Raw genomic sequence first — 26,876 nt, forward strand, 5'->3', positions numbered from 1 at the left:
GTATTATCAATATATTCATAACGCTATTACGAGGATAGATTACTTGAAAATTATATTTATCTTTAAGCGCCCATGACGTCGAGTTTGCCCGAGGTCCCTTGAAATCATAGAGGCAGCCCTGTTAATCCCATTTCTGTAGCAAACGAAGTGCATATATATATATTTTAATCATAATATAGATTATATATTAAACTATATTATAGACTTCATTGTGAACCTTAGTGGTTATCGATCGGCCGGAGACGAGTCTTGTGCTGCCTTTGGTGGTGGACAGCACGGAACGCTGAGCCAAAGAGCGGTGGAGATGGAACATGGAGAGGGAGATATCAAAAGTATCTGCGCAGAAGGAAGAGGAACAAAGGAAGGCGACAAGAAGGCCAAGCTTGCCTGACGAGTCAACTCTTGAAAAATAGAAAATAGATGCCAACAAAAGTGAGCCATAGGATCGTCTTACCTATTGACAAAACTTGTCCAAGAAACTCTTTATGTATCGACTATGTAAATAAAGCTCTAATGTTTTAATTCTGCATACACCAAGAACGACAAATTAGCACTAGCACATAATTTTTTATATGAACTATCACAAAAATGAGGTGGTGGTGGTGTGTGGTCCTAGTGAGAAGGAGCATCAAAGAGTTGCAGATATATATATATGTTGAGAAGTGCCCGTTGGAAAAGTTGAAGTTCTAGGATAATCTTAAATGGCATTGCTGAAAATCCATAGTGGAATGAGCTGCTCATTGAGGAAGAAGACATTTAGGGAGCAGAAAAGAGAGATCCTGGGGGTTCTAAATTTAAATATTCATCAGCGTGGCACCACTTGACACGTCACAAATGATGCTCACGTGACGTGTTTGGAATATAGGGTGGATCTCTTAATACAATTTAGGGATTCAAATACACGTTTCGAGAGTTTGATGATCTAGCTGAACTATCAAACAAGTTTAGAGACTCGAAATGCATTCTAGTCTTTTAGTTTTCTTGGTACATAAGCTTTACTATGCATCTAGCTTAGATATACGCTATGTCTAGATACATAGCAAAACTATATATATGAATTTACTAAAATTAATTATATAATTTGGAATGAAGTGAGTATTCTGTTAGAATATTTAATAGTTGAGATAGATCGAGCAAGCTAACCAATTTCGGTTTTAGCTATGGCAAATTGCGTATCTCAAAATTACTAGCTAGTGCCAGGGTATTATTGGTTAATGGACTACTGTATTTGTAAGGGAGAGTATGCTTGTGTGTAAATGATGTCCGAGTTTGTATTCGGTTTTAAAAAAAGATATGAAAGAAGCAAGAACAATGGCAATAATACATAGTGGATGCAGCTAACTTATGGCCAGCCATAAGTTGGACTGGTGGTACACAGCAACCCTGAACCCGAACCAAACATGCATGGTATATAGGGATGCAAATTTTATTTATCTCAGGGTTACCCAGTGGCCAGTCAAACGCAAAACCCTTTTTATTAAATCTAAATTTCAAAGTAAAGTAAAGAGATAGAAATGAACGGAACTAGTGACACTGAATTACTAATTGCTAACCATTTGCATCCCTAATTCCCTACGTTATTACAGATGCAGAGAACCACCGGCGGCATTGAAATAATATCAGATCCCAGTGTTCCACACTTCCACTACTAATTGTCTGGAGCTGCAGCGGCAAACCGTACCTGCACCGCCCTGGCGTCCTCGACAACCGCGCCGACGTCCTGCAGGACCGCCCTGGCCGCGTCCAGCTCGCAGAAGCGCTCCATCCACGCGGCCAGCAGCGGCGTCTTGACGGCATCGATGATCTTGGCACCGGATACCACCTCCGTCGCCTTCAGCCACGAGACCATGCCGCCCAGGAGAAAGTCCACGTACCCGACGCTCTCGCCGCCGAAGAAGCCCCCCACTACTATAAAAATGTTGATTTGTCCCGGTTGGGAAACTGTTGCTGTCCCGGTTTAACAACCGGGAACGCCTGTCTGGGACAAAAGAGGGTGCCCTTTTATCCCGGGTGTGGTAACCGGGACAAAAGAGGACCTTTTATCCCGGTTGGTAACACCAACCGGGACAAAAAGTGCAGCCAGCGCCCACGTGGCTGGCGCACCCTTTTGTCCCGGTTGGTGTTACCGACCGGGACAAAAGGTCTCTTTTTTTCATGTTTTTTTTCTATTTCAATTATACTTTTGCATTTCAATTAAACTTATGTATTGGAATTCAGTGTGCATGATCTCCACTAATATATACATATATATATAGTTACTTATATAATATTTGTCCTAGATAGTTTTCATATATAAATTAATTCACTTATATATATATGTATACACATATCTATACATGTGAATTCCTTTACATATGAAAATGTCTAGGACCAATATTATATAAATATATATATACACATATATATTATTGGAGTGCTTATATATATAATACATACATACTCCATTATATTTGCATAGGTATATTCGTTCTTAATTACATAGTAGAATTCGCCTTTTGGAAATTTAATACATACATACATACTCATAAATAGAAATTTAATACATAGACACACATATATATTTACATAGTTATATTCGTTTTTAATTACATATATACGCGTATATTGTCATATTTGCTGTGATTGTCAATATTAGATATTCCATCATAGTAGAATTCGCCTTTTGGATCGAGGACTTGCTCAACAATAAATCCGGAGAATTGTTCTTGAATCGCCATAATCTTTTCCTCCTGTATGAGTTTATCGCGCATCTCCCCGACCTATGGAAAAAGGGGATAATTAATTTCGACTAATTAAAATATGAGTTCAAATATTAACAAGTTTTTTTTTACTTACTTCCTCCTCCCAATCTGTCCAGCCCTTTGGAGGACCTACCAGACCATGGATGTTCTCGCATACATAGTATGCGCACAATACAGTGCCTGGTTTCTGCCTCATACACTTTAAGAGAGAAGAAATTATCAGGTATTTACATGAATATATAATAAAACTAATGAATCGTGCAACGAATCATCCAAGCGCGTACCGGAAAATCTGTCTTGATCTTCAATTCCTTGTCAAATTTGCCTGGATGATTTTTAGCGAATTCTTTCCAAACCCTGTGCATGATTAGAACAATTATAGTCAAGTAACAAAGTGATTCAAATTATCGGTCATGGACGGAGTAGTGGTAGAATTACTTTTTCATCATGTTAAGAAGATTTTCGTATTGTTCTGGAGGTCTCCTCAATGAGTCCATAACCACGAGTAGGCTCTTCTCGGGAATTATGACAATTAGGACAAAGTGTTCACTGCAAGATTATACGGAGGCAGTTCTTGGTAGTTAAGGTTTAAATAATTCGATTACAGAATAGAAAGAGTTAGACGGAAGGAATCACTCACGCAAAGTTGTAAGGAAACAATATCATTTGCTTGTTGTGATGAACGCTTATGTACTTGAACAAGTTTTGGAATATCTCATCGGAATTGTCACGTAGAAGCCTCCAATTACAAGTAATTGGGTCGATGAAGCCGAGGTGAGAGTATCCCTTTCTTCTGCAAGTATGTATCTCCATTCTACATGATACCGAATAAATCAAGAGATCAGTATGTTGAGATCATGCAAAACAATACGTAAGGAGAGTAAAATACTTACAGAACCCACAAGCCGACCATAGAGATGTCGAGGGCCTTCTGATGGAATAGTTGGTAAATTTCTTCCCAGTTTATCCATATAATGGCCTCCCCCCGTAAGAAATCGTCATCTTTAATCTTTGCGCCCTGCATGAAGATGCAATCAGCCATCGCACGCATGTAGTGCTGGTGCAGCTTATACATTTGCGTTGGAAGCACAGACACTACTTCGGGGGGTACAAGAGTTTTGCCGATCTCAAACGTCCATTTGACGACCACATCGGCCTTTGGAATATCTTCTCCCCATGCAATCTGAGCGGCCGTCAGGTTTGATTCTTTCAGAAATGTAACAAAGTCTTGTTCTTGCGTCGTCTGTCCCACTACGAGAGGCTCTATTGATTGTTTCTTTTGGGCTCCGAGCTGTGGAACGTCGGACGACGACGACTTTGATTGTCTCTTCTTTTTCTCAGTAGTTTTGATAATTGTGCGTTCGTAGTATGAAGGGGGGTCTCTCGGAATGAATTTTCTCTTATTTGCTTCGCACATTCCCTTAAAAAATTTCAAATCTATCGGATTTATCACTTTCTCGGGCTCCGGCTTCGTCTTCGGCTTGAAGTGCTCTTTAAATCTTTCTTGAGTAATCCGATCGCATTCTTCAAGGTTCATGTCCTAGGGTTTAATAGGAGCCTCCTTGGTTTTCTTCTCCTTTTCCTTCTTCTTCTTTGGAGGCTCCTTAGCCGGTGCAGCTACCTTCTTTGCCGGTGGCCGTTTCTGCTTCTTTGCCGGCGGCGGAGGGGGTGACCATGGAGGCGACGGTGACGCTTGAGTGTTCATCGGCGCATGAGATGATGGTGATGGAGAATGTGCCGGTGAACCTTGCCGAGACAGTGCTGCCCTTGGGGAGTTTTGCGGAGATGCCGGTCTTGGAGAGGCATGCTGAGAAGCCGGTCTTGGTGTTTGATCATCCGACTTTAGGACAATGTAGCGCTTATCCCATAGGATGTAGCCATGAATGGCTTCTGCTAGTGTCCTCTCCCCATCGCCTCCAGGAATATCAAGCTCGAGCGTCTCCCAACCCTGGCACACCTGCTCCATGCCAACTCTTGTGTATCTAGGCGGAATTTGTTGGCCGTGGTACACGTCGCCTGGTTCGGTTGGCATGGCGGTACCGTACGCAACAGTGAACATTAAGTTCTTAACGGCAGTCTGCAGGTCACAAGGTGTCCGGTGGGTGATCTCATACATCTTGATTAATTAAAAGGAGTACTTAATCCATTACAAAACTTAACAAAGGAGTACTATACATGAAATTTAAAAATTCGGTCAACAACACATAGGTTTTCAACCGTCCTTGTGTTGGAACGCAGAATGTTCTAACGGATTTCTTGCTGGCGCAGAAGAAGATGGCGGAGCTGAAACCTCCGAGTTTGGTGGTGACGAACCGTAACGCTACAATAAATCCTCAAGATCAAACGGAGATTCCTCGCCCCTTGCCATGCATTCTCTATATTCTTTTTCCAAATAACGGAGCGCTGCCCTATGAAAAGCACTAGGTTTTTTGGACCGACGACCTACTCAAGTTGTGCCCTTCTCTCCAGAAGGACAACGATCACCCCCACCGGCGCCACTCTCTCCAGCTGCTGAAGCCATATTTTACTGAAAAATACCTTTATTTTCCACATAATTATAAATTCTTACCATTACAATGCAAAAATTATTTACTATTACAATTACAATGATCAGATTAATAACTCTTGCAAATAACAATGAAATCATATAAAAAAGACAAAATGTATCATTAATCCTAAAGAAATCTCTAATTAATTGAAAGAATTCTCTATAACTTCTAATTACTTTGACACCCTTTAGTTCCAGGAGTACACTAGAGTACTGAATAAATACATTCATGAATAATTCAGTCATATTACAAAAAATTCTAATATACTCATTTCATTAATTCATTCATGAATACAAAAATCAACTATCCACAATGTGGTCATGTATACAAGTACATCACATGAAGTGTCTACACTCATTCTAAAAATTTCTACTATCCACATACTCATCTAAATCTAAAAGAAAATCACACCTACATATGCAATCTAGCTAAATGTCCAAGAAATGTGCTAGCTACACATTTTCTCTATTTCTAAAGCATGAAATGAGCTATACAAGCCAAGGAAGAAGAGAAAAACAAGCCCCAAACCTTTAGCGCCGATGGATGGACGGGGAATCAAAGATCTTCACAAATGTGGTGAAGAAATGAGCAAGAACTCCTCCCTCTCCCGAGCCGAGAACAGCATGAAACAAGTGAGCTGAATGGCTCGGGCGGGGGGAGAGGGAAGGGGATAAGGGGGCCAAGGCCTTTTTTCCCGGTTGGAGACACCAACCGGGACAAAATGGGGGCCTTTTGTCCCGGTTGGTAGTTCCAACCGGAACAAAAGGGTACGCGGGCCTTTTGTCCCGGTTGGAACCACCAACTGGGACAAAAGGCCCCCAATTTGTCCCGGTTGGTGTCTCCAACCGGGACAAAAGGCCTTGGCCCCCCCCGCTGACCCGGCTAGCTGTTGGACCCGGGACAAAAGCCACCTATTGTCCCGGGCCCAAAGGCTGCCAGGACAAATGGCCTGGAACGAAGGCCTATTCTGTAGTAGTGCCCCGAGCACTCCTTCAGGCCTCCCTCGAGCGCGTCCGCCGCCGCGATCGTCTGCCTCATCACCTCGGCCCTCTCCTCGTTGGTCTTGGCCATGAACAGCTGCCTCCATGGCGTCACCAGCTGCCGTGCAAGTGAGATTCCACAGTGTGTGTCGTGGTGCTGCAAACCACAGCCGGGTGGCGGAAGGCACCCCCCTAAGCCCAGAGGGTGTGTACTCGGGGGTTAGCTAGTCTTAGCTTGATCTCGCTCAAGAACACGATGAACACAGCAAGATTTAGAGTGGTTCGGGCCACCGGAGCGTAATACCCTACGTCCACTGTGTGTTGTATTGCCTTGCCTCGAGAGAGTTCGAGAGAGCTTGTCCCCTCAGAGTACAGCGAGCGCCACCCTTTTATATCTCAAGGGAGGCGCGTACATGACTGCTGAGTCCCCGACAGGTGGGCCCAACGATGTATTATAAAATAACATACTGTTCATACATTATGGCGTCGCAGACAAAGGAGATCTCTCTCCTGGATTCCCTTGCCTGCTCCTGGAGTCCCCCGTTCAGCATGTCCAGGTGCTGTCTTGTCAGAACGGTGCCAGATGTAGCTAGCGGCGTCGCTTGCCACGTAGCTGAACCGGCTGTGTAGCTTGCGGCGTAGGCGGCATGATGGAAAAATGCCATGCCGTCGTATCCCATTAATGCGGCGGACGGGCTCTGCGCGGGTGCAGCTGCACTGTGTATCTCGGTAATATGCGATACACAGTGGGGCCTGACAAAAGGATGCCCCGCGTGCCGTGGTGGCCGGGCACGCCTCAATCACCAGCATTGAATGCGATGAGAGGGCGAGTCTTCCAGCGGAAGGCTCGCGCTTGAACCCGCGCCCGTGCCTCTTGGACACGGGGCGGCTCTGGACCCCCCGGCGGTATGTTGGTTCTACAGCACGGGAGGTCCGGATGGGAGCAGGAGGTCCCGGACCCCTTATGGGGGGTCCTAGGCCCCGACCGCCAGCTCGGAGCTTCCCCTCCTCTGGGACACGTGGCGTCTCCGGACCTATCCCACGCGGGGAACGGGTCCGGGGCCGTTTGCCTAGTGAGGTATGAGCCTGACCCGTGGGGCCTGGCTGCTCCGTCCTTTGGGAGTAGTCACGAATAACTACACAGGCCCTACCTTGCTGCAGTAAGAGTGGGTATCCCTGCTACAGGGTACCGACAGTGGCCCCCGGGCCCACCTCGGGGGAGTCACGAACCCGCAGGTGGGGCCACTACTGCTATTTGGCTCTGCATAGCTTGAAGCTTTCTTACTGCAGGGGTCTTGACCGGCTTTGACCATCTATCGAGTTGTTTGCTGGCTCATCGCATCGCAACGGCTTACTTACTCATGGTCCCCACGTACAGTGGTTCACCTCGTCACGCGCGCGATGCTCAGCATTGTTGCAGCCGGAGTAAACGGGATATTTACTACCGGCGCAGTTCCCGAAAAGCTTGGCTACGCCAGCGCTTAATACGCGCACATCAGCTCAGCTTCCGCCTCGCTTCGCGCGCGGGCGACGGTTTAGATCCCGTCTGTTCACACCTTTGTTGGTTACCCGCTCACCCTGACAGGTGGGCCTGGGCCCCCTTGTCATGGTCTGGGAGGTTAACACCAGGTGCGGTCGTCGTTTGGGTTCCAGCGACGGTTCCGGGGCGCGCCGGTTGAGTCTGACTTTATAATGGGGTGAACCGTATACCGCGGTTACTTTCCCGCATTCGCTTTCTTTCTTCCAACCTTTGCGCCCCTTTGCCTTCGAGCTTTCCTTGCCCCTTGCTCCCCCACACAGGCTGCTCCTCACCTCCATAGAGAGATGGCATCCCTTGCTCATCCCCGCCGTTTCCAGTCCGAGGAGGAGTTGAACACGGTGCGCCGCCTGCTTGGGTGGAGTGCACAGGAGACCGGCTGGGGGGTCCGAGCAGGCTCGGTTCCCCTTGACAACCTCCGCGTCAGGGAGTTTGTGCTATTCACCTCGCACATCTCCACCGGCGTGGGGCTGCCGATCTCTTCGTTCCTGCTGCTGCTGCTGGAAGACTTCGGCCTCCAACTTCAGCACCTGACGCCCCACTCCCTCCTCCTGACGTCCATCTTCGTGCATTTGTGCGAGATGTTCATGGGAGTGCGGCCCTGCGTTATCCTCTTCCGCTACTTCTTTGTCCTGGTGAAGTCCGGAAGGAGCAAGGACGAAGTGGGGGGTACTACTTCCAGATGAGGAGTGACCTGCCGATGCCTTACATTCCCGGCCTTACTGGCGGGAAGTGGGAGGAGTGGCGCAGGGATTGGGTGATCGCCACCACCGAAGCCAACGAGCGCCTTACCCTGCCGACCAAGGGACCTGCCACCGACCGTGCATCCTGGAGGGCCAAGCCGTCCCTGCAGCCGGAATTCGACTCTGCGCTGGACAAGATCAGGTCGCTGGTGGAAAGCGGCCTCACCTCGTGGCACGTGCTCGGAGATTTCCTGAAGCGCCGGATCGCCCCCCTGAAGCAGCGGCCGCGCCCTGCCTGGAGCTTCACCGGCCTCAACGACTGCAGCAGGACCCACCGCGGGGAGGGGAGCGACCTGACCCAGGAAGCCTTGGAGGTTTTGGTGCGTTCAGTGACGGGAGACGCCTTCATCCCGGAGAACCTGATCCTTCCCCAGGGTATTGTCCCCCTCTGCGAGGATCCCGCGAGGGTGGCGGTGCTGGCTACCCTGCCAACTCTTGACGACGGGGGGCTAGCTCCACGCCAGACCAGAGGCGATCCGAATCGTGGGCTCCGGATCCCTGGTGCGTCCGGGGATCAAGCTACGCTGAGCACCGCGGGGTCCGGCCCCACTACGAAGGGGAAGCAGGTCGTGGCCAACAGCGCCGCCACAGCCGGCTCCAGCCAGGTAATGAGCAGCTCCGGTGCGTCGTCGGGGCAAGCAGGCCGGCGCAGGCTACTCAGGGGCGACAGGACCCCGGTCACGGAGTCCGCCGCGAAGTGTCAGAGGACCGCTGAGGGCGCGGGCCAGGGTAGCTCCCGGGCCACCGGCCCTCGCGGGTCCTCCGGGGCGACTGCACTGCCACCATCGCCGCCGAGAGATACCTCCCGCCGGCAGCAACAGCAGCAACAGGAGCAGCCCCGAGTTGCCCCCGCGCCGCAGCCACGGGAGCAGCAGCAGGAGCGGAGGTCGGGCCTCCGAGGATGCTGGGTACCCGGCACTTATGGGTTAGTGTTATTCTGCTCTCTTCCCCTGTGTCAAGTGCTCTGCTTTTTGCTGAAGGCTTCTCCACTTTGTTGCCAGGGCTCCTCGCCCCAGCAGTTCTTCTACCACCGACAGCTCGTCAGCTGGTGCCCAGGCGACCGGGGGCTCTGTGACGACAGCGGGAGCGGGAACCTTAGGTGCAACGACATCTGCTAGCCCGGTGGTGCCCGACACGGTGGTGACGGGTGCAGCGGACGCAGGGGCAGCGGAGGCGCCGGTGCTCGGCGCCGCTGTGTCTGACGCAGCGGCGGCGGAGACGCCGGGGCTGGGCGCAGCCGCGCCCGACACAGCGGCGGCGGAGGTGCCGTTGCTGGGCGCAGCCGCGGCCGACGCAGCGGCGGCGGAGGCGGAGGCGCCGGTGCTGGGCGCAGCCACGGCCAACGCAGCGGCGGCGGAGGCGCCGGGGCTGGGCGCAGCCGCGGCCGACGCAGCGGCGGCGGAGGCGCAGGTGCTGGGCGCAGCCGCGCCCGACGCAGCGGCGGTGATGGCGCTGGTGCTGGGCACAGCCGCGGCCGACGCAGCGGCGGCGGAGGCGCCGGTGCTGGGCGCGGGTGCACCTGATACGGCGGCGGCGGAGGCGCCGGTGCTGGGCGCAGCCGCTGCGGGCACAACGTCTACTGAGGCCCCGATGTCTGTACCGGAAGCTCCCACCTCTAGCTCCGGTCCTGTTGCAGAGGAGGAGTTGGAGGTGGTCTTTGGTAGGCAGCTCCTGCAGCTCCAACCCCCGGAGGAGGAAGCGACTCCCCTTCCCCAAGTGCTGAACTAGGTCCGGCGGTCGATAGTGGAGGCAACCTCCTCCGCCGAGGCGGCCTTCCGGCGGGAGTGGTCTACCCTAGAGAGCGAACGCCAACGCCTCTCCGACTGGCACACCCGCCTGGAGGCGCACACGAAGGCGGAAGCCTCCCGTGCTGCGGAAGCCCGATCAAAGCTCAAAGCCGACCAAGAGGCCTATCGAGCCAACCTTCTGAATGTGCTCAACCGGGAGCTTGCAGTATCGAGCCGAGAGAAGGCCCTGGCCCAGCGGGAGGAGACCTTCGCCCTGGAGGTTGTTAGCTTCGCGGCTCAGCGGTCCGACCTCGAGACTCGCCTCGCGGCCCAGCAGTCCGAGCTGGATACTCGCAGCCAGGGTCTCGTGGTCCGGAGGCAGGAGCTCAACGTCCTCTCTGCGACTCTGCAGGGATGGCACGAGCAACTGCAGGAGAGAGCCAGCAAGCTGACTGTTGCCGAGGCGGATCTGGAAGAGGACCGGAAGTCCCTTGATAAGCGGGAGTCCCACGCCTCCAACATGGAGAAGGAACTTGGGCGCCAGCGGGACTCCCTCAAGAAGCTGAAGGAGTATTCGGAGAAGAGGAAGGCCGAGCTCGAGGAGAAGTCCCGCGAGGTGGAGGTGGCCAAGGCGGCTCTGGACTCCCGGATGCAAGAGGCGGTCCAGGAGGCGGTCCGGAAGCACCAGGAGGACCAGCGCGTGGGGGCCCAGCGGATCGCTGACTGGGCGGCCGAAGCGAGCCTAGCACTGGTTCCACTTGGAATGAGCCCAATCCAGGTGGCAGAGCCGCCAGCTTCGATAGCTGACGCCCTCCCAGTGCTGAATTCTGCTTCGGATAGGCTCCGGCATCTGGAGCCGGTCCTTGCTGGCCAGCTCAAAGCCGAGGGTCGCGAGCTGATCCGGATGGTGGCGGAGCACATCCTGACCTGCCTCCGGAGCCACGACCCGGCCATCTCGCTGACGCCCGTGGTCGATGGTCCTGTAGTGGAGACGGAGGCCGCCGCTCAGGACAGCATGCAGGAGGTCGTTGACTTCGTTGCCGCCTACTTCAAGCGGGAGCCTGCAGACCCTTGAGCTGGGCATTGTATCTTTGTATCTTTTGCGTTATGTAACAAACATTGTACTGGTTGAAATTTTGGAATAGGAGAAACTTCAACTTAGCTTTTTGTTAATTGTTGGTTTGCGGTATACAGCACCCCGGCGCCCTGGCCCCCTGGCGGATAGATTCAGTTGATTGGACCTGTCTGCCACCTGAGCTATAGAAGATACTCCGGACCTCCTTGGGTATAGGTGCCGCATAGTTTGCAGGCTGGGCGAGCGTCTTATGCCCTTCCCTGCGTAGCAGAAAAAACTACAGAGAGAAGAATCAACTCGTTCGCATGGTAGTAATGATACTGCGACTTAGCTGTTTGACGCATGCAGAGTCCATCCATGATGTTTGGGACAAAGCGGATGCTCCGGGCCCTTTGGGAGATAGACTCAGTTGTTTTGAGTCTGTCTACCATTGAGACTGGACCTTGATCTGCATGAAACCTTTGAAGCGGATGCCGGGACCCCCTGGTAGGTAGGCTCAATGGTTTGAGGCTGGCTACCACCAGTCAGGGTTTAACCTGTGTACCACTTCAAAGATACAGCTTAGTAGCAGGCCCGCGGGACTCATCCTGGACCGGTCCCAGGCTAGTACCAGGTCCGGGGCTCTAGATGCACAGGTCCAGGTAGCTTAGTGCTTGTTACAGAGTGGTGGAGTGCGTAGGCTTAGGGTGCGGGACCAGGCTAAGGCGCTATACAGGGCTCCGGACCACTCCAGGAAACAGCACGATCTTTCCGGACCTAGCTTCGACGTCCCAGACCCTTCGCAGCAGTGGGTGAGGTCACTTTGTCGTACTCGATCCTTTGAGATATAGAGCTAGACATGCCGTGTAGGACTTAGGAAGCCAACTCTTGGGCTGGAACGAGGTCCAGGCCCCTAATTACCCAGCCCCGGGTACTAGGGCACTCGTTACAGGGTGGTGGAGTGTGTAGGCTTTGGGTACGGAACCGGCTAAGCGGCTACACAGGGCTCCGGACCACCCCAGGAAACAAGTACCCCCTCTCCAGAGCTGGTCCTTAGGGGTCTGGACCTCTCTCCCGGCAGCAAGAGGGTCCGGATCTGTACGGCAGTCCAGCAACTCAATACAGATCTTAGTTCTAGCAACAAGAGTAGAGGTCCTCGTGAGGGTTAGAAAAATAAACTCTCGAGAATCAGAGTGCGAAATTATATTTTGACACAAAGACAGAACTGGGAGTAAATCTTTCCTTTGCAATCTTGATGTACATGGCCTGCGCGATGGATGCCATAGGCCGGGTTTACGAGGTCAGACCTCTACCGCTCTGAGCCGCGCGTTAGCCGACGTTGCGATGGATGCCAGAGGTCAGGTTTACGAGGGTGGCCCCCAACCGCTCTGGGCCGCACGCTAACTCTATCTTATTACAAAGGAAAAGTTTATTTCCCTGCTCTGCCTAGGTGTAAAACTTACGCAGATGTTCTATGTTCCATGGGTTGGGCAGTGGCACTCCATCTTCTGTGGCGAGGCGAACGCATCCGGGCCGGCATACCTCTGTAACCCTGAAGGGCCCCTCCCAGCTGGGGGAAAGTTTGTGGAGCCCTGCTCGGCTCAGGATCCGTCTGAGGACGAGGTCGCCAGCTCGGAGCTTCCTACTGTGCACGAACCGTTGATGATAGCGCCAGAGCGCCTGGTTGTAGCGTGCATTTCGGATTGCTGCTCGCCATCTTCGTTCATCAACGAAGTCCACGTCGTCACGCCGCAGCTGCTCCTGCATGGATTCGTCAAAAGCCTGGACCCGTGGTGAGCCCAGGTGAATTTCTGGGGGAAGGCATGCTTCAGCCCCGTAGACCAGAAAGAATGGAGTCTCCCCGGTGGCTAGGCTGGGTGTCGTCCGGTTGCCCCATAGCACGCACGAAAGCTCATCGACCCATTTGGCACCATGCTTCTTCAAACAGTTGTAGGTGCGGGTCTTGAGTCCCCTGAGGATCTCTGCATTCGCTCTCTCAACCTGTCCATTGCTGCGGGGATGTGCTACGGACGCAAAGCATAGCTGGATACCGATGTCCTCGCAGTACTCTTGAAAGAGTCTGCTTTTGAATTGGGTCCCGTTGTCCGCGATGATGCGGTTTGGGACGCCAAATCTGCACACAATGGACTTGAGGAATGCGACTGCTGACTTCTTAGTGATGTTCACCACAGGGGTAACCTCCGGCCACTTCGTGAACTTGTCGATGGCGACGTAGAGGAACCGGTACCCACCGACGGCCCGGGGAAAGGCCCCAGGATATCCACACCCCACACGGCAAATGGCCATGAGGGCGGAATCATTTGCAGAGCTTGAGCCGGTGTGTGAATTTTCTTTGCATGGAACTGGCATGCTTTGCAGGATTTTACCAGCTCAGCTGCATCCTGGAGTGCTGTTGGCCAGTAGAAACCATGCCGAAAGGCCTTGCCAACAAGCGTGCGAGATGAGGAATGACTCCCACACTCGCCTCCATGGATCTCCGCGAGCAACTCACGGCCCTCTTCCTGGGAAATGCACCGCATGAGGACACCATTGGCGCCACGGCGGTAGAGATCCCCTTCTACCACCGCGTAGCGTTTAGCCAATCGGACTATGCGCTCAGCGGACACATCGTCATCAGGGAGGATGTTATCTTTCAGGTAGCCCCGGATCTCGGAGATCCATGCATCGGGGCTTCTCTGAGCAGGTGGGGTGGCTCCATGAGGTCTCTAGGATCCTCGACAGAGCACACAGCCCAGGTTGGGCACCATAGGTGGAATGTCGCCGGGATCGCTAGCTTCGAGGTGCTAGCTTGATCCCCTTCACCCAGTTCAGCAGGCTGGACGGTAGGTCTCTGCAGCCGTCTTTCGAAGACACCCTCGGGAACGGATGCCCAGGTAGATGCTCTCACGGAAAGATCATCCGCTGCTGAGTTGAGTTCGCGGGGAACATGTTGCAGTTCCAAGACGTCGAAGTCCTTCTCGAGCTTCCTCACGTGGATGAGGTATGTTGCAAGCTGGGGATTGTTGCAACTGCAATCCCCTCGGACCTGCTTGATGATTAGTTGTGAGTCCCCCTTCACCAGAAGCTGCCGGACCCCCAGAGACAGGGCTTGCATCAGGCCAAAGATCAGAGCTTCGTACTCCGCCATGTTGTTGATGGCCTTGAACTCAAGGTGCACCATGTACTTCAGCTGATCTCCGTTTAGGTCGATGAGGACCACACCAGCTCCGGCCCACTTCTCGCGGGCGAACCCGTCGAAGTAGAGTGTCCAGTGGGGCTCGGTGAAGACTGGTGTCCTAATTTTCGGCTCTAGGGGTCCGGCGTTGAAGTCCGGACCCCCAGAATTGTTTGGGGAAGGAGTCCACTCCGCTATGAAATCAGCCAGGATCTGGCTCTTGACTGCATGGCGAGGCTGAAAGTCCAGTTGGAACTCAGCTAGCTCTGCCGCCCACTTGGCGATATTGCCCGTGGCGTTGGAGTTGTGCAGGATCGCTCTTAGCGGGTAAGAGGTCACTACGACAACTCGGTATGCCTGAAAGTAGTGGCGCAGTTTCCTGGACGCAGTAAGTATCGCATAGATAAGCTTATGCGTCTCAAGATACCTGGCCTTCGCCTCGTGGAGGACTTTGCTGACGTAGTAAACTGGCTTTTGGACGGTCCGGACCCTGGTTACTGGGTCCGGCTCGCCCTTATCCACCACGTCTGGTCCTTGGGCCCCCAGCGGCCCTGGGTTCCTACTAGGATGAGGCTCCTCCGGACCCCCTTGGCCAGGTTCCGGAGCTTTAGGCAGAGGGGAGGCTGACGGGCCCCTGTGTCCGGGGTCCGGCTCACCATCCTTGGCCAGGGAGACCCTTGTGTCCTCCTGGCGAGCTTGCTCCGTCCTTTCGGCAACCAGCACCATGTTGACCGCCTCCGCAGATGCAGCAAGATACAGGTACAACGTCTCACCCGGCTCTGGAGCCACCAATACTGGCAGTGAGGTGAGATGCCGCTTCAGTTCCTGGATGGCTTGTTCAGCTTCTTCGGTCCAACAAAATGGACCAGACCTCCTCAATAGTTTGAAGAAGGGGAGGGCTCTCTCAGCCAGCCTCGATATGAAGCGGCTAAGAGCAGCGAGAGATCCAGTAAGCTTATGGACATCCTTGATGCGGCCAGGAGGCCTCATTGCTTCGATCATCTTGATCTTGGCTGGGTTTGCCTCGATGCCCCGATGTGAGAACAGGAAACCCAGCAGCTTCCCCGCCGAGACGCCGAAGATACACTTCTCGGGATTCAGCTTCGTGCGCGTGGCGCGTAGCCGGTCGAAGACGAGGGACATGTCCTCAACTAGTGTTGCCCCTACCTTAGTCTTGACCACAATGTCATCGACATACTCCTCAACAATATCTCTAATTAGATTACAGAAAGTTTTGTTCATAGCTCGTACAAACGTGGGTAAGACATTCCGTAGACCATATGGCATGACAATATAGCCATAGAGCCCATCTACTATTACAAAAGCAGTATGCTTCCTATCCTCTCTAGACATCTGGATCTGCTGGAAACCAGAGTATGCATCTAGGAAAGACAAAAGGTCACACCCGGAGGTGGAGTCCACGATCTGATCGATACGTGGAAGAGGATAGGGGTCTCTAGGGCATGCCTTGTTGAGGCTGGTGTAGTCGATGCACATCCGAAGCTTCCCGTTGGCCTTTGGGACAACGACCGGATTGGCCAACCACTCGGGGTGGTGGACCTCCTCGATGAAGCCAGTGTGTAGGAGCTTGCGGACTTCTTCGCGGATGAAGTTCTGCCACTCCACGGACTGCTTCCGAGGCTTCTGGCGCACCGGTGTGGCATCGGGGTAGATCCTCGGATTGTGCTCGATCACTTCCCTGGGGATCCCGGGCATCTATGACGGTTCCCAGGCGAACACGTCGACATTTGCCCGGAGGAAAGCGATGAGCGCGTCTTCCTATTTCTCCTCCAGGTTCCCCGCGATGCGGGTGGTCCTGGAGGAGTCCGCCCCGATCTGCACCGTCTTCACGGGAACGTGATCCGAATCAGACGGTTGAACCTTGGGAGCCTTTGCAGGCGCCCTGGGTTGCGAGGTGGATGGATCCTCCTCGGAACGTGCTGCCTCTGCCACCAGAGCATGCAGTCTCTCAACTGCAGCGACGGCAGCAGTGCGGTCGCCCTGCACGGTGAGGACACCGGCAGGGGAAGGCATCTTCAAGACCAAATACCCATAATGAGCAATGGCCATGAAGCGGTAGAGTGCTGGTCGGCCAATGATGGCGTTGAATGGGAGGTTCACCTCCGCAACATCGAACAGAACGCTCTCTGTGCGGAAGTTCTCCTCGGTCCCGAACGTGACCGGCAATGTGATGCTCCCCAGAGGGAACACCGCATGTGGGCCCACTCCGGAGAATGGGCGAGAGGGAGTCAGCTTGGACTCCGGGATCTGCAGCTGCTTGAACGCTGCATAGCTGATGACGTTGAGGCCAGCCCCACTGTCGATCAGCACGTGATAGAGCCTCACGTTGGATATGACAGGAGCGGTGACTAGAGGTAGTACACCAGCTCCGGCCATATTCTCCGGACAGTCGGATGGCCCGAAAGAGATGGTGGTGTTCGTCCACCTCTAGTGTGGCGTCGCCTTCGGGACCCCCGGCTTCACCGAAAGGACCTCTCGGCGAAGGGTCTTCACGTCCCGCCGGGAGACAATCTCCCAGCTTCCGCCGTACATTACGTACAGCTTCTTGCGGCGGTCGCCGTTGTCGGAATCGGAGTCGTCGTCGTGGTAGACGCCCTTCAGCTCCCGAGCGGGGGACTGGTACCCCAGCTCCTTCTCCCCAGCAGCGGTTCCGCTGTCGGAGGCTTTCTCCTTGCCAGCCCGCTGGCGAGGAGGGGGTGAACCGTCCTTGGAGGACTGCTCACGCTGCCCACTGACCCGCTTCGCGAGCTTCTGTATCTCGCGGCAGTCAGCAGCGCTGTGGCTAGCGGTGGGATGCACTGGGCATGATCCTCCGTTTCCACCTTGCGGGCGAGGGCGTTTGCCATGTGCATTCTGGCCCCCAGCCGCTGCTGCTGCAGCCGGCGCCGCTGCTGGCGCTGCTGCTGCAACGACTGGTCCGCCAGAATGCGGCTCCCCGCGACTCCGGTTCTTGTTCTTCTTCTTGCCACCGCCCTGAGCGGTAGCACCGGAGCCACCAGCCTTGGCGTCTCCGTCTTGGGGGGCTGAGTGCCAAGCACGGCCCTCGGCGGCCCTGGCACACTTGTCCGCCAGGGAGAAAAGTGTAGTAACGCTTTCCACCGCGTGCATCGCCAGCTTCTCGAGCATCTTCTTGTCACGTACCCCCTGGCGAAAAGCAGTGATAATAGATGCATCAGAGATACGAGGAATGGTATCCCGTACCTTGGTGAAGCGCGAGATGAAGGCCCGGAGCGTTTCTCCGGGTTTTTGCCTCACGGCGTGAAGGTGTGCCTCCACACCATGCTGCTGGTATGCGCTGGCGAAGTTCGCTGTGAACCTCGCACAGAGCTCCTCCCAGGACTGGATCGTCCCAGGTGTGAGGTTCATGAGCCAAGTCCGGGCTGGCCCAGACAAGGCTACATGAAAGTAACACGCCATGACGGCGCCGTTACCACCAGCCACTGTGATGGCGGTAACGTACACCTGCAGGAATTCCGACGGGTTAGTGGTACCGTCGTACTTCTCCGGCAGGTGCGGGCGGAACTTGGACGGCCATGCCACGGCGCGGAGGTGCTCCGCCAGCGCAGCGTAGCCCACCCCAGCCACTGGTGCACCTGACTGTATCTGGGCGTTCACCGGGGGCTTGGGCGCCACCACGTCCAAGTCGGCGTTGAGGTTGCGACCCTCAATGTTGAGACGGCGCTCTCGCGCCCTCTCGACGGAGATGCGGGCATCCTCTCCCGCGCGCCGGCGGTTGAGCTCCGCCCGCAGGTCTTCTGTTCGTGCACCCCTCATTGTGGGGGAGCGCACGGACGCCGACGCACCGCCCTGACGCTGGCGGTAAGGTACCACCGCATTGCCGGGCGGGGGTCGTTGTCCAGTCCTTGCAGAACTGGGGGAGGCCTGAGCCAGGTGGAGGAGACGGTCAACGTCGTCCTGCCACTACCTCAGGGCGTCTGGCGAGGCTGCCGCAGCCGGGGGGTTACGAAGCAACTCCCTAGCCGCTGCCAGCGCTCCGCCGCTCGCAGCTTGTGAGGGGGCCCTTGATGGGCGCCCTGACTCTTGCCGGTGAGCAGCGCGCGCCGCCGCCGATGGTGGCTGCTCCACAGGCACAGTTGCCCCTGGAGCAGGAACGCGAGAGGCGTGTGGTGTGGAGGACGCCACACCCTCCGTCATCTCCACGTCGTCCACACGAACCATGGAGACGAGGAAGAGATGAACTACGACCAGCTAAAGGCCCCTACCTGGCGTGCCAAATGTCGTGGTGCTGCAAACCACAGCCGGGTGGCGGAAGGCACCCGCCTAAGCCCAGAGGGTGTGCACTCGGGGGTTAGCTAGTCTTAGCTTGATCTCGCTCAAGAACACAGCAAGATTTAGAGTTGTTCGGGCCGCCGGAGCGTAATAGCCTATGTCCACTGTGTGTTGTATTGCCTTGCCTCGAGAGAGTTCGAGAGAGCTTGTCCCCTCAGAGTACAGCGAGCGCCTCCCTTTTATATCTCAACGGAGGCGCGTACATGTCTGCTGGGTCCCCAACAGGTGGGCCCAACGATGTATTATAAAATAACGTACTGTTCATACATTATGGCGTCGTAGGCAAATGAGATCTCTCTCCTGGATTCCCTTGCCTGCTCCTGGAGTCCCCCGTTCAGCATGTCCAGGTGCTGTCTTGTCGGAACGGTGCCAGATTTAGCTAGCGGCGTCGCCTGCCACGTATCTGAACGGGTTGTGTAGCTTGCGGCGTAGGCGGCATGATGGAAAAGTGCCATGCCGTCGTATCCCATTAATGCGGCAGACGGGCTCTTCGCGGGTGCGGCTGCACTGTGTATCTCGGTAATATGCGATACACAGTGGGGCCTGACAAAAGGATGCCCCGCGTGCCGTGGTGGCCGGGCACGCCTCAACCACCAGCATTGAATGCAATGAGAGGGCGAGTCTTCCAGCGGAAGGCTCGCGCTTGAACCCGCGCCCGTGCCTCTTGGACGCGGGGCGGCTCCGGACCCCCCGGCGGTATGTTGATTCTACAGCACGGGAGGTCCGGACGGGAGCAGGAGGTCCCGGACCCCTTATGGGGGGTCCGAGGCCCCGACCGCCAGCTCGGAGCTTCTCTTCCTCTGGGACACGTGGCGTCTCTGGACCTATCCCACGCGGGGAACGGGTCCGGGGCTGTTTGCCTGGTGAGGTAAGAGCCTGACCCGTGGGGCCTGGTTGCTCCGTCCTTTGGGAGTAGTCACGAATAACTACACAGGCCCTATCTTGCTGCAGTAGGCGTGGGTATTTCTGCTATAGGGTACCGACAGTGTGAATTCAGTAATTCACCATGAATAAGCAAGACCAAGACGAGGCATGCTGTTACCTTGTCTTCAAGGTAGGCGGCCCAGAAGCGAGCGACGGCGCGGTCGTAGGGGTCGGCGGGGAGGAGGGACGGGCCGGCGCCGGCGAAGGCCTCGTCGATGTACTGCAGGATCACCGACGACTTGCAGACGGGCTTGCTGTTGTGGATGAGCACGGGCACCACCTTGTGCACGGGGTTGGAGCTGAGGAGGAGCTCGCTCTTGTTGCTGAGATCCTCCTCGACGTACTCGTAGCTCAGGCCCTTGATGTGCAGCGCGAGCTTCGCTATGGTGACGAACGGGCTCGCCCACATGCCCAGCAGCTTGAGCTCGCCGTCTCCCGTCATCTCCCGCAGTAGTGTCCTACTGTCCTACCACCACGGAAACTGAAGAACGGATGTGCAGCGCGCACGGATGCGTGTCTCTGCTCTGCTAACGATCGTGATTCTGAAATCTGATGGATGCTGGAGAGCTCTCTGGTGCTTCGATGGTCTCTTTATCTGGGGCCGGAAGCAGAAGGATCGGGTTGGTATGGTCGATGGCAAAATGAGGCACGTAAGAGCAAGGCCAATAAGCTTGGCTATAAGCCAAGTCCATGTCATCTTGAGACAACACAAGAGACAAGCCATACAACAGCTTGGCTGTTAGTTTGGTTGTGCAATTAATACTCGTGTATTTAAATCACTGCAGTGCATCTGGACCTGGTGGTCAACACTAAACACATCTATGTAGTCACCTGTGTTGCTGGCGACATTCACAGGTCCATGGACATGTTCACAAGTAAATGAAATAGGTTGTCGACTGAAACAATAAGCAACGATATTGTTCCTTGGTAAAATATAATGGCTCTTACAACCAAGTTCATATCATCAGATAGACCAAGGACGACCCACACAAACTAAAAAGCTTAATGTATAAAACATGGTCTGCAGTGCAACTGAAACTTGATCAACAAAAGAAGGCTACTACCATGAGCAGCTATTACACTAATGACTTGGTAATAAATCTAGCATCCATCGTTTATCAATTTATTTAGCCATATCTCTTGATGACCAGCAGTCGTTGATGATATTCAGGTCTTCAGGAAGAACCCCCATCAGGAACCTGTAGGCATAACTCCACGATTACTAGGAGCACTAATTACATACTGACTGCACGCTACTTATAGGTGCTGCAATATAAGTACTAATGTATATGGGAAAATAACAATAATGTATTACACAAATTATGTCCAAAATATAAGTCCACAGAATTCATACCCGATTCTTTTTAAGAGCTGCCATTTGCATCTGTAAAAGAGAAAAACATGATGTCAGCAAAGTACAATAAAGTTATGTTACAAAATATCAGTTTACAGAATTAATACCTAATTCAGTTTTGCCAAATATACTCTCCCTCACACATCTCATAAATGCCAAGTGCTTGACTGCGCCCCTTCCTCTAGTTGCACTTGCCACTTTGGTTCATCACGTAGAATTTTCCAACAATGCTTGAACGTAAATGGACCATCTTTGTATTCCTCATAGATAGCTTCAGCCTTCTCCATTATCTGGTCATCAGAATGACCACTAGGCCAAATTGATATAGCCTCTTTCCATGAGCTGCAGAACCAAGTGACTTTTTTCTTAATTTTTTGGAAGTGATCCTTCAATTGCTTTGCTGTTCTTCTTCTACTTTTAGGGGTGGTACTATTATACTCATTAGCAACATCTCCCCAGTACCGATCAGTCTTCTTGCCGTTGCCATTGATTGGATCGTTTGAATTGTTCAACCATGCACCCACCTACAGTGCAAGCAAGTTTAGTGTTGTTAGCCATGCAAGACATACATGAATATACAAAACAAATACATAATGCAACTCACCAAGCGCACTTCCTCCGGCTTCATCCATTTTAGCCGTATGTCAATCCTAGCACCATTTTTGTCATCCTTATCATTGTCTAAATTGATCAAGGGCTCGGGTTGAGACGCAGAAACTGACACTGCTGGGCTCCCTTTCCCTCTATTTCCATCAGTTAAATGTGGTGGGATCGGCTGGGGAAGTGGTTGACTCCATGGGTGATTGAAATAGCTTAGGAAACCACCAGGTGGGCGATTATCCACACCCCTGCAGCTAGATAAATAAATCTATATGACTATAACAACTTAAAAAGTGATGAAGTCAACTAAAACTGGAATACTCATTCAGTGAAAAACATGATTTCTTTCATATGTGTTCAGGAATTTAGGATAAATATTTCTAGATACTAACAAGATCTATAATCTAAAGACTAGAATCTATCAACTAGTAACGAGAGGATCTCTCAACTTTTCACTAATCCATCTGATAGAAAAATAAAGATGCAAAGACGTGCGCAGGAGGTACTTGTCATTCCTTTGGATCAGAGTTGATGTCATCTTTCTGGACTGGTTGGGAAGATGGCTGCTCCCTTTCCGTAAAGAACATGGCACCCACATGGTAGAACTGGTTAGCAGAGAAGAAGGCAAAGGAGTTGTTGCTATCGGCAAAAGCATCTTGGTTAGTGTTCCTTACCTAACAGTCCTGCTTACCACAGCTAGGCGCAGGCCACCACGGCATAGCTTGCTGGGGCACCGGCGGCCCGCACCACCAAGGGCCGGGAGCTGCAGACCCCATCGGGGTGTTCATGGAAGCTGGTGGCGCAGGGAAACACCCAGGCCCGGAGGACCTTGGTGGTGCTGCGGGCGGCATGGGGATGGACGGAGAGGAACTTGGAAAGGCCTGAGGCGGCGGCGCCATCTCTCTCTTCGACCGGCGAGACATCCGATTCCAAGGCTAGGGTTACGATAGATGGAAAATCATAGAACAAAATTTCGGGGAGAACTTAAATCGTCCGGTGGAGAGGATTTGGCGCCCGGTGGAGAGGATTTGGCGCGAAAGGGAAATCGCCGCGGGAGAGAGCGTGCTCGGGGAAAATCGCAGTGGGAGGGAGAAAACACAGGTGAGGCGCACGGGATCGAGAAAGAAGGAAAGGGGCCCACGAACCCCCTCCGTAATCGACGAGTTCGGCGCTTAATCGGCTCTGCAGCATTGTTTCTCGCGCTGGAGCTCGGCGCAAGATCTGACGCCAAGCTCATTCTCTCTCTTCTTTTCTCTTTCATCCACGTATGATTTGGCTGAGGTGTCTTGGCTACAAGCCAAGCTGACATGGCTTATTGTACCTGCTCTAAAGGCGTGTCAAGGTGATGCCTTCGCTGATGAACTCTGAATACTCTACAGTTTTGTGGAGACAATTCGTAGAACAGAGTAACAGACTCGTGTGCAGATCCTGAGGATCACCTGGTGTGGTGGAATATTGTTCAGGGTCCGGATCCTAGTATCCTACCAACTGAGCGCCGTGCGTGCGCGATGACCCAACTCGCTAGCTACGAGGGAAAGTCGCAAAAAATCCAACTCCTGGACCCGTTGTTTCGCAATCTGGTCAGCATTGAGAGCTGGACCTGTCAGTCGATGTCCCCTGCCTGCCTTGGACAACACGGGGCCTCGGAGTCACGTGACTGTCGTCATTGCTGCTGTCATAGCACCATATTGTGGTGGCAAAAGTTTGCTTGACTTAGCCCCTGTTTAGTTTCCAAAAATTTTACTACTGTATCTGTCACATCGAATGTTCAAATATATACATAGAGCATTAAATGTAGTTAAAAAAATAACTAATGACACAGTCTAACTGATTAGCATGAGATGAATTTTTTAAGCCTAATTAGTCCATAACTAGTCTATCAACCCGTGCGGAGATATCTAATAATTATCTATCTCACGCTCTCTTTAACCAATTAAATATTTTAATCCAATTATAAAGATACATATTTATCATTATATAATTGTAATAAATGTGATAGGTTTAGTTACTAACAATTTTTTTCTCACTTTGCACATACCTACATATATGTTTGATATGTATTTAATTGAACACTTTGTTTGAGCTATGTGAACAACATAAAAATTGGTATTTTTATCTCTTCTCTTATATATGAATATATAATGACACACATTATGGTTAGTATTTTTATATAAATAATAACATAAATAATATACTAATAATGATAAAAATAGTAATTTAGAATTTCTATATTGATGCACTTTAAGATTTTATTATAATAATATAATTTTGATTCAGATTTGGGGTTTATTTTATTTTTTTATAATGATATCATTGGATAATATATACAAAAATTTAGGGGGTTATTATATATTATTTTATAATGGTATAAGTGGGTAATTTACATGAAAATTAGGGGGTTATTTTATATTATCTTTATAATGGTAGAGGTGGGTAATTTAGATACATATGTAGGGGGTTACTTTAGTTATTATGTAGGGGGTTACTTTAGTTATTTTCATAATGGCAAAGGTGGGTAATTTATTAAAAAAGATAACAGATCCAACGGCTATTATGATTAGAGTTGCCGAATTGATGGCCAGATGTTTCTGATTTTTGTGAGAATTTGTAGGATTTCTCTATTTTTTTAGACTGCCCACCTAGGATCCTAGGTGGCATCACCTAGAGACTTCAAAAGAAGCCTCCAATTAGTAATAGTAAGATTGGACACTAATTGTCAAATAACAACGAAAGTGCTACAGTGTCAAAACTCAAAAATTTCGTGAACTAAACAGGGCTATCCAAGATTAGAACATCAAAAAGTCAACTCCACAATTTTTCATCAAAACTAGATCTTGCACATCGCATTCCGGAATCCTGGTCCCACCATAAGACTTGTATGTGTGAAAGATGCACAAAGCTGGGCACCAAACTTGCTCAACCTTATCTAACTCGGAATACTTCAGAAACTTTGTGAGCGGCTATAAACCAAACAGGAAAACAGATTGAACACTTAACTTCAGAAAGCAATACAAATTGGTTCCTGTCATGTCACGGAGAGGATACCAGTCATTCAACTCTAGCAAAGCTGATTCAGATATGGCATCACTCACTAGCGTGCAAGTTGGTTCCGGTAAATAGGGGAACGTATCTAGTGCAAACCACAGCTTTCGTGAAAATCCGTGCAAACCACGGCAAAAAGGTCGTCTAAATTCACCAAAAAAATCACACAAGTAGATAATATAATAGTACACAACCTTGTAAAATATCTTGTCAAAACTCGACTTTATTTATGAGATATAAAAATAACAAATTTCAAGCCAGAAAGCTGTCCAGATGATTTGTTAGAAATTTGTTATTTTTATATCTCACAAACGAAGTCGAGTTTAGACAAGATATTTTACAACATTGTATATCATCATATCATCTACATGCCAGATTTTTTTGGTGAATTTAGACGATATTTTTGCCATGGTTTACACGAGTTTTCACGAAATTTTAGTTTGCACTAGATATGTTCCCGGTAAATAGACACGGTCGAAACCAATGCTAAATACTACGGTTCATTATTACAAATTTACAATAGAATAACTGTACGACAACCAATGGAGTAAGTATAAGACTGTGTGTGTGTGTCTGTGTTCTGTAAAGATGTTACCCCATGGCACTCACATGATCGAGCCAATTTTAGTTCCTTGCCGCTGCGGCCACAGCTGCAGCTCGTGCCTGCTTCGCCTTGCTGTACTCGATCAGCTTGTCGACCTCTGGAAGGACTGCCTTGGCGGCATCCATCATGGCGAAGCGCTCCACCCATGCCTCCAAGAGCGGGCTTCTGGTGCCGTCAAAGAGCTTGATGCCAAACCGTGCCTCGCCGACATAAGCCAACGGTACGATGGGCCCGAGCACGATGTCCAAATACCCCACGCTGTCACCACCGAAGAAGGGCTTCCCCTTGGAGCACTCCTTGAAGGCTGCCTCCAGGGTCTCGACCGCCGCGAACGCCTGCTTCAGTGCCTCGGCCTTCTCCTCCGTCTTGGCTCTACCGACTTGAAACGCCGAGGCAAACAACTGCAAAGCGTGCTCGCATCCATCGACATGTTTGAGCAAACTCCGTCAATGACGAAGTTATTCGGTAGCAAGAGGTAATAGTAAACTTGATACCTTGTCGTCGATGTAGGCGGCCCAGAAGCGAGCGACGGCGCGTTGGTAGGGCTCAGCAGGGAGGAGGGAGGGGCCATCTGTGCTGAAGGCCTCGTTGATGTATTGCACGATGAGCTGAGATTCGCAGACGAGCTTACCGTTGTGGACGAGCACGGGCACCTTCTTGTGCACCGGGTTGGACTTGAGGAGCAGCTCGCTCTTGTTGTGGTAGAGGTCCTCCTCCTCCACGTTCTCATAGCTCAGGTCCTTGAAGCTGAGCGCAAGCTTCACTCTGATCACAAATGGGCTCGTCCATGTCCCCAGCAGCTTCAGTTCTTCTCGTCCTCCGGCCATTCCCTGCTTTTCCTGATGGTTTCTTTCGCTTTCTCTTGTGATGTGTTCTAGATCAGTGATAACCTCGGGGGTGGACGTATTTATGATACCGTTTCGGCGATGTCATTCTTCCATTACAAATTAAATTAATGGATGAGTGATGGCACATTCAGATTAACGGATCTTAATTGATTCCTAGAAATGCTACTGGTCAAATTATTGTATCCGATCCACAGCCATCTTTGACCGGTCAAGTTGCTAAAGCAGTAGAGATTCTTCGACGGACCGGGATAAAGGCGCGACGGGTCGCGACAAAACTCAATGCGCGACCCCTTCCGACCAACCACATGCGGGCACAACAAGCAATCATAGGATGCCACCTGTCCAAAACCAGCAAAAATCTACCAGGCGCAGCCCCGTACCCATAAAACATCGCTTTCGGGCTTACATTCACCGCTGATGTAACATTAAGAGATAGACATATTATCTTCAAATGAACATAACTCTCTCATCAAGAATTATATTTTAAATCTGTTTGCACCATAATATTCCTTGCAAAGAGATCTACAAAACTATACCCATATTTGATATATTTTGAAGTTGTTTTATACAACTATCAATTTATGTTGAATATGTAATCACCACATATGACAACCTATGTAACAATTTATGTTATATTTTACAAATAATAACTTGTTCTGCATGCGTAATATAACTATACACACACAT

The 26,876-nt window shown here is 51.6% G+C and overlaps 1 protein-coding gene and 1 long non-coding RNA gene across 2 annotated transcripts; both read right to left on the bottom strand.

The window, feature by feature from the left end:
* Nucleotides 1-6,162: 6,162 nt before the first annotated feature.
* On the bottom strand, nucleotides 6,163-26,281 carry LOC120648062. The gene is made up of 7 exons (XM_039924834.1): nucleotides 25,836-26,281; nucleotides 25,365-25,742; nucleotides 21,558-21,619; nucleotides 21,287-21,437; nucleotides 21,096-21,125; nucleotides 19,860-20,207; nucleotides 6,163-6,388 (listed from the first exon to the last, which is right to left on the bottom strand). The coding sequence occupies exons 1-7, from the start codon at nucleotides 26,166-26,168 to the stop codon at nucleotides 6,173-6,175; spliced, it is 1,518 nt and encodes a 505-aa protein (XP_039780768.1). The 5' UTR covers nucleotides 26,169-26,281; the 3' UTR covers nucleotides 6,163-6,172.
* On the bottom strand, nucleotides 20,646-22,316 carry LOC120651889. The gene is made up of 4 exons (XR_005666356.1): nucleotides 21,700-22,316; nucleotides 21,203-21,619; nucleotides 21,096-21,125; nucleotides 20,646-20,940 (listed from the first exon to the last, which is right to left on the bottom strand). It is a non-coding gene; the product is annotated as an uncharacterized LOC120651889 (long non-coding RNA).
* Nucleotides 26,282-26,876: the final 595 nt, after the last annotated feature.

This window comes from Panicum virgatum, chromosome 9K, assembly GCF_016808335.1.
Source record: "Panicum virgatum strain AP13 chromosome 9K, P.virgatum_v5, whole genome shotgun sequence".
NCBI lineage: Eukaryota > Viridiplantae > Streptophyta > Magnoliopsida > Poales > Poaceae > Panicum > Panicum virgatum.

Coding starts and splice junctions, on each gene's coding strand:
- LOC120648062 (XM_039924834.1), bottom strand. CDS start 26,168: ATGGCCGGAGGACGAGAAGAACTGAAGCTGCTGGGGACATGGACGAGC. Junction 21,438..21,557: donor AACGGCAAGAAGACTGATCG/GTACTGGGGAGA, acceptor TTGGTTCTGCAG/CTCATGGAAAGAGGCTATAT. Junction 21,126..21,286: donor GTGATGAACCAAAGTGGCAA/GTGCAACTAGAG, acceptor TCTCTTTTACAG/ATGCAAATGGCAGCTCTTAA.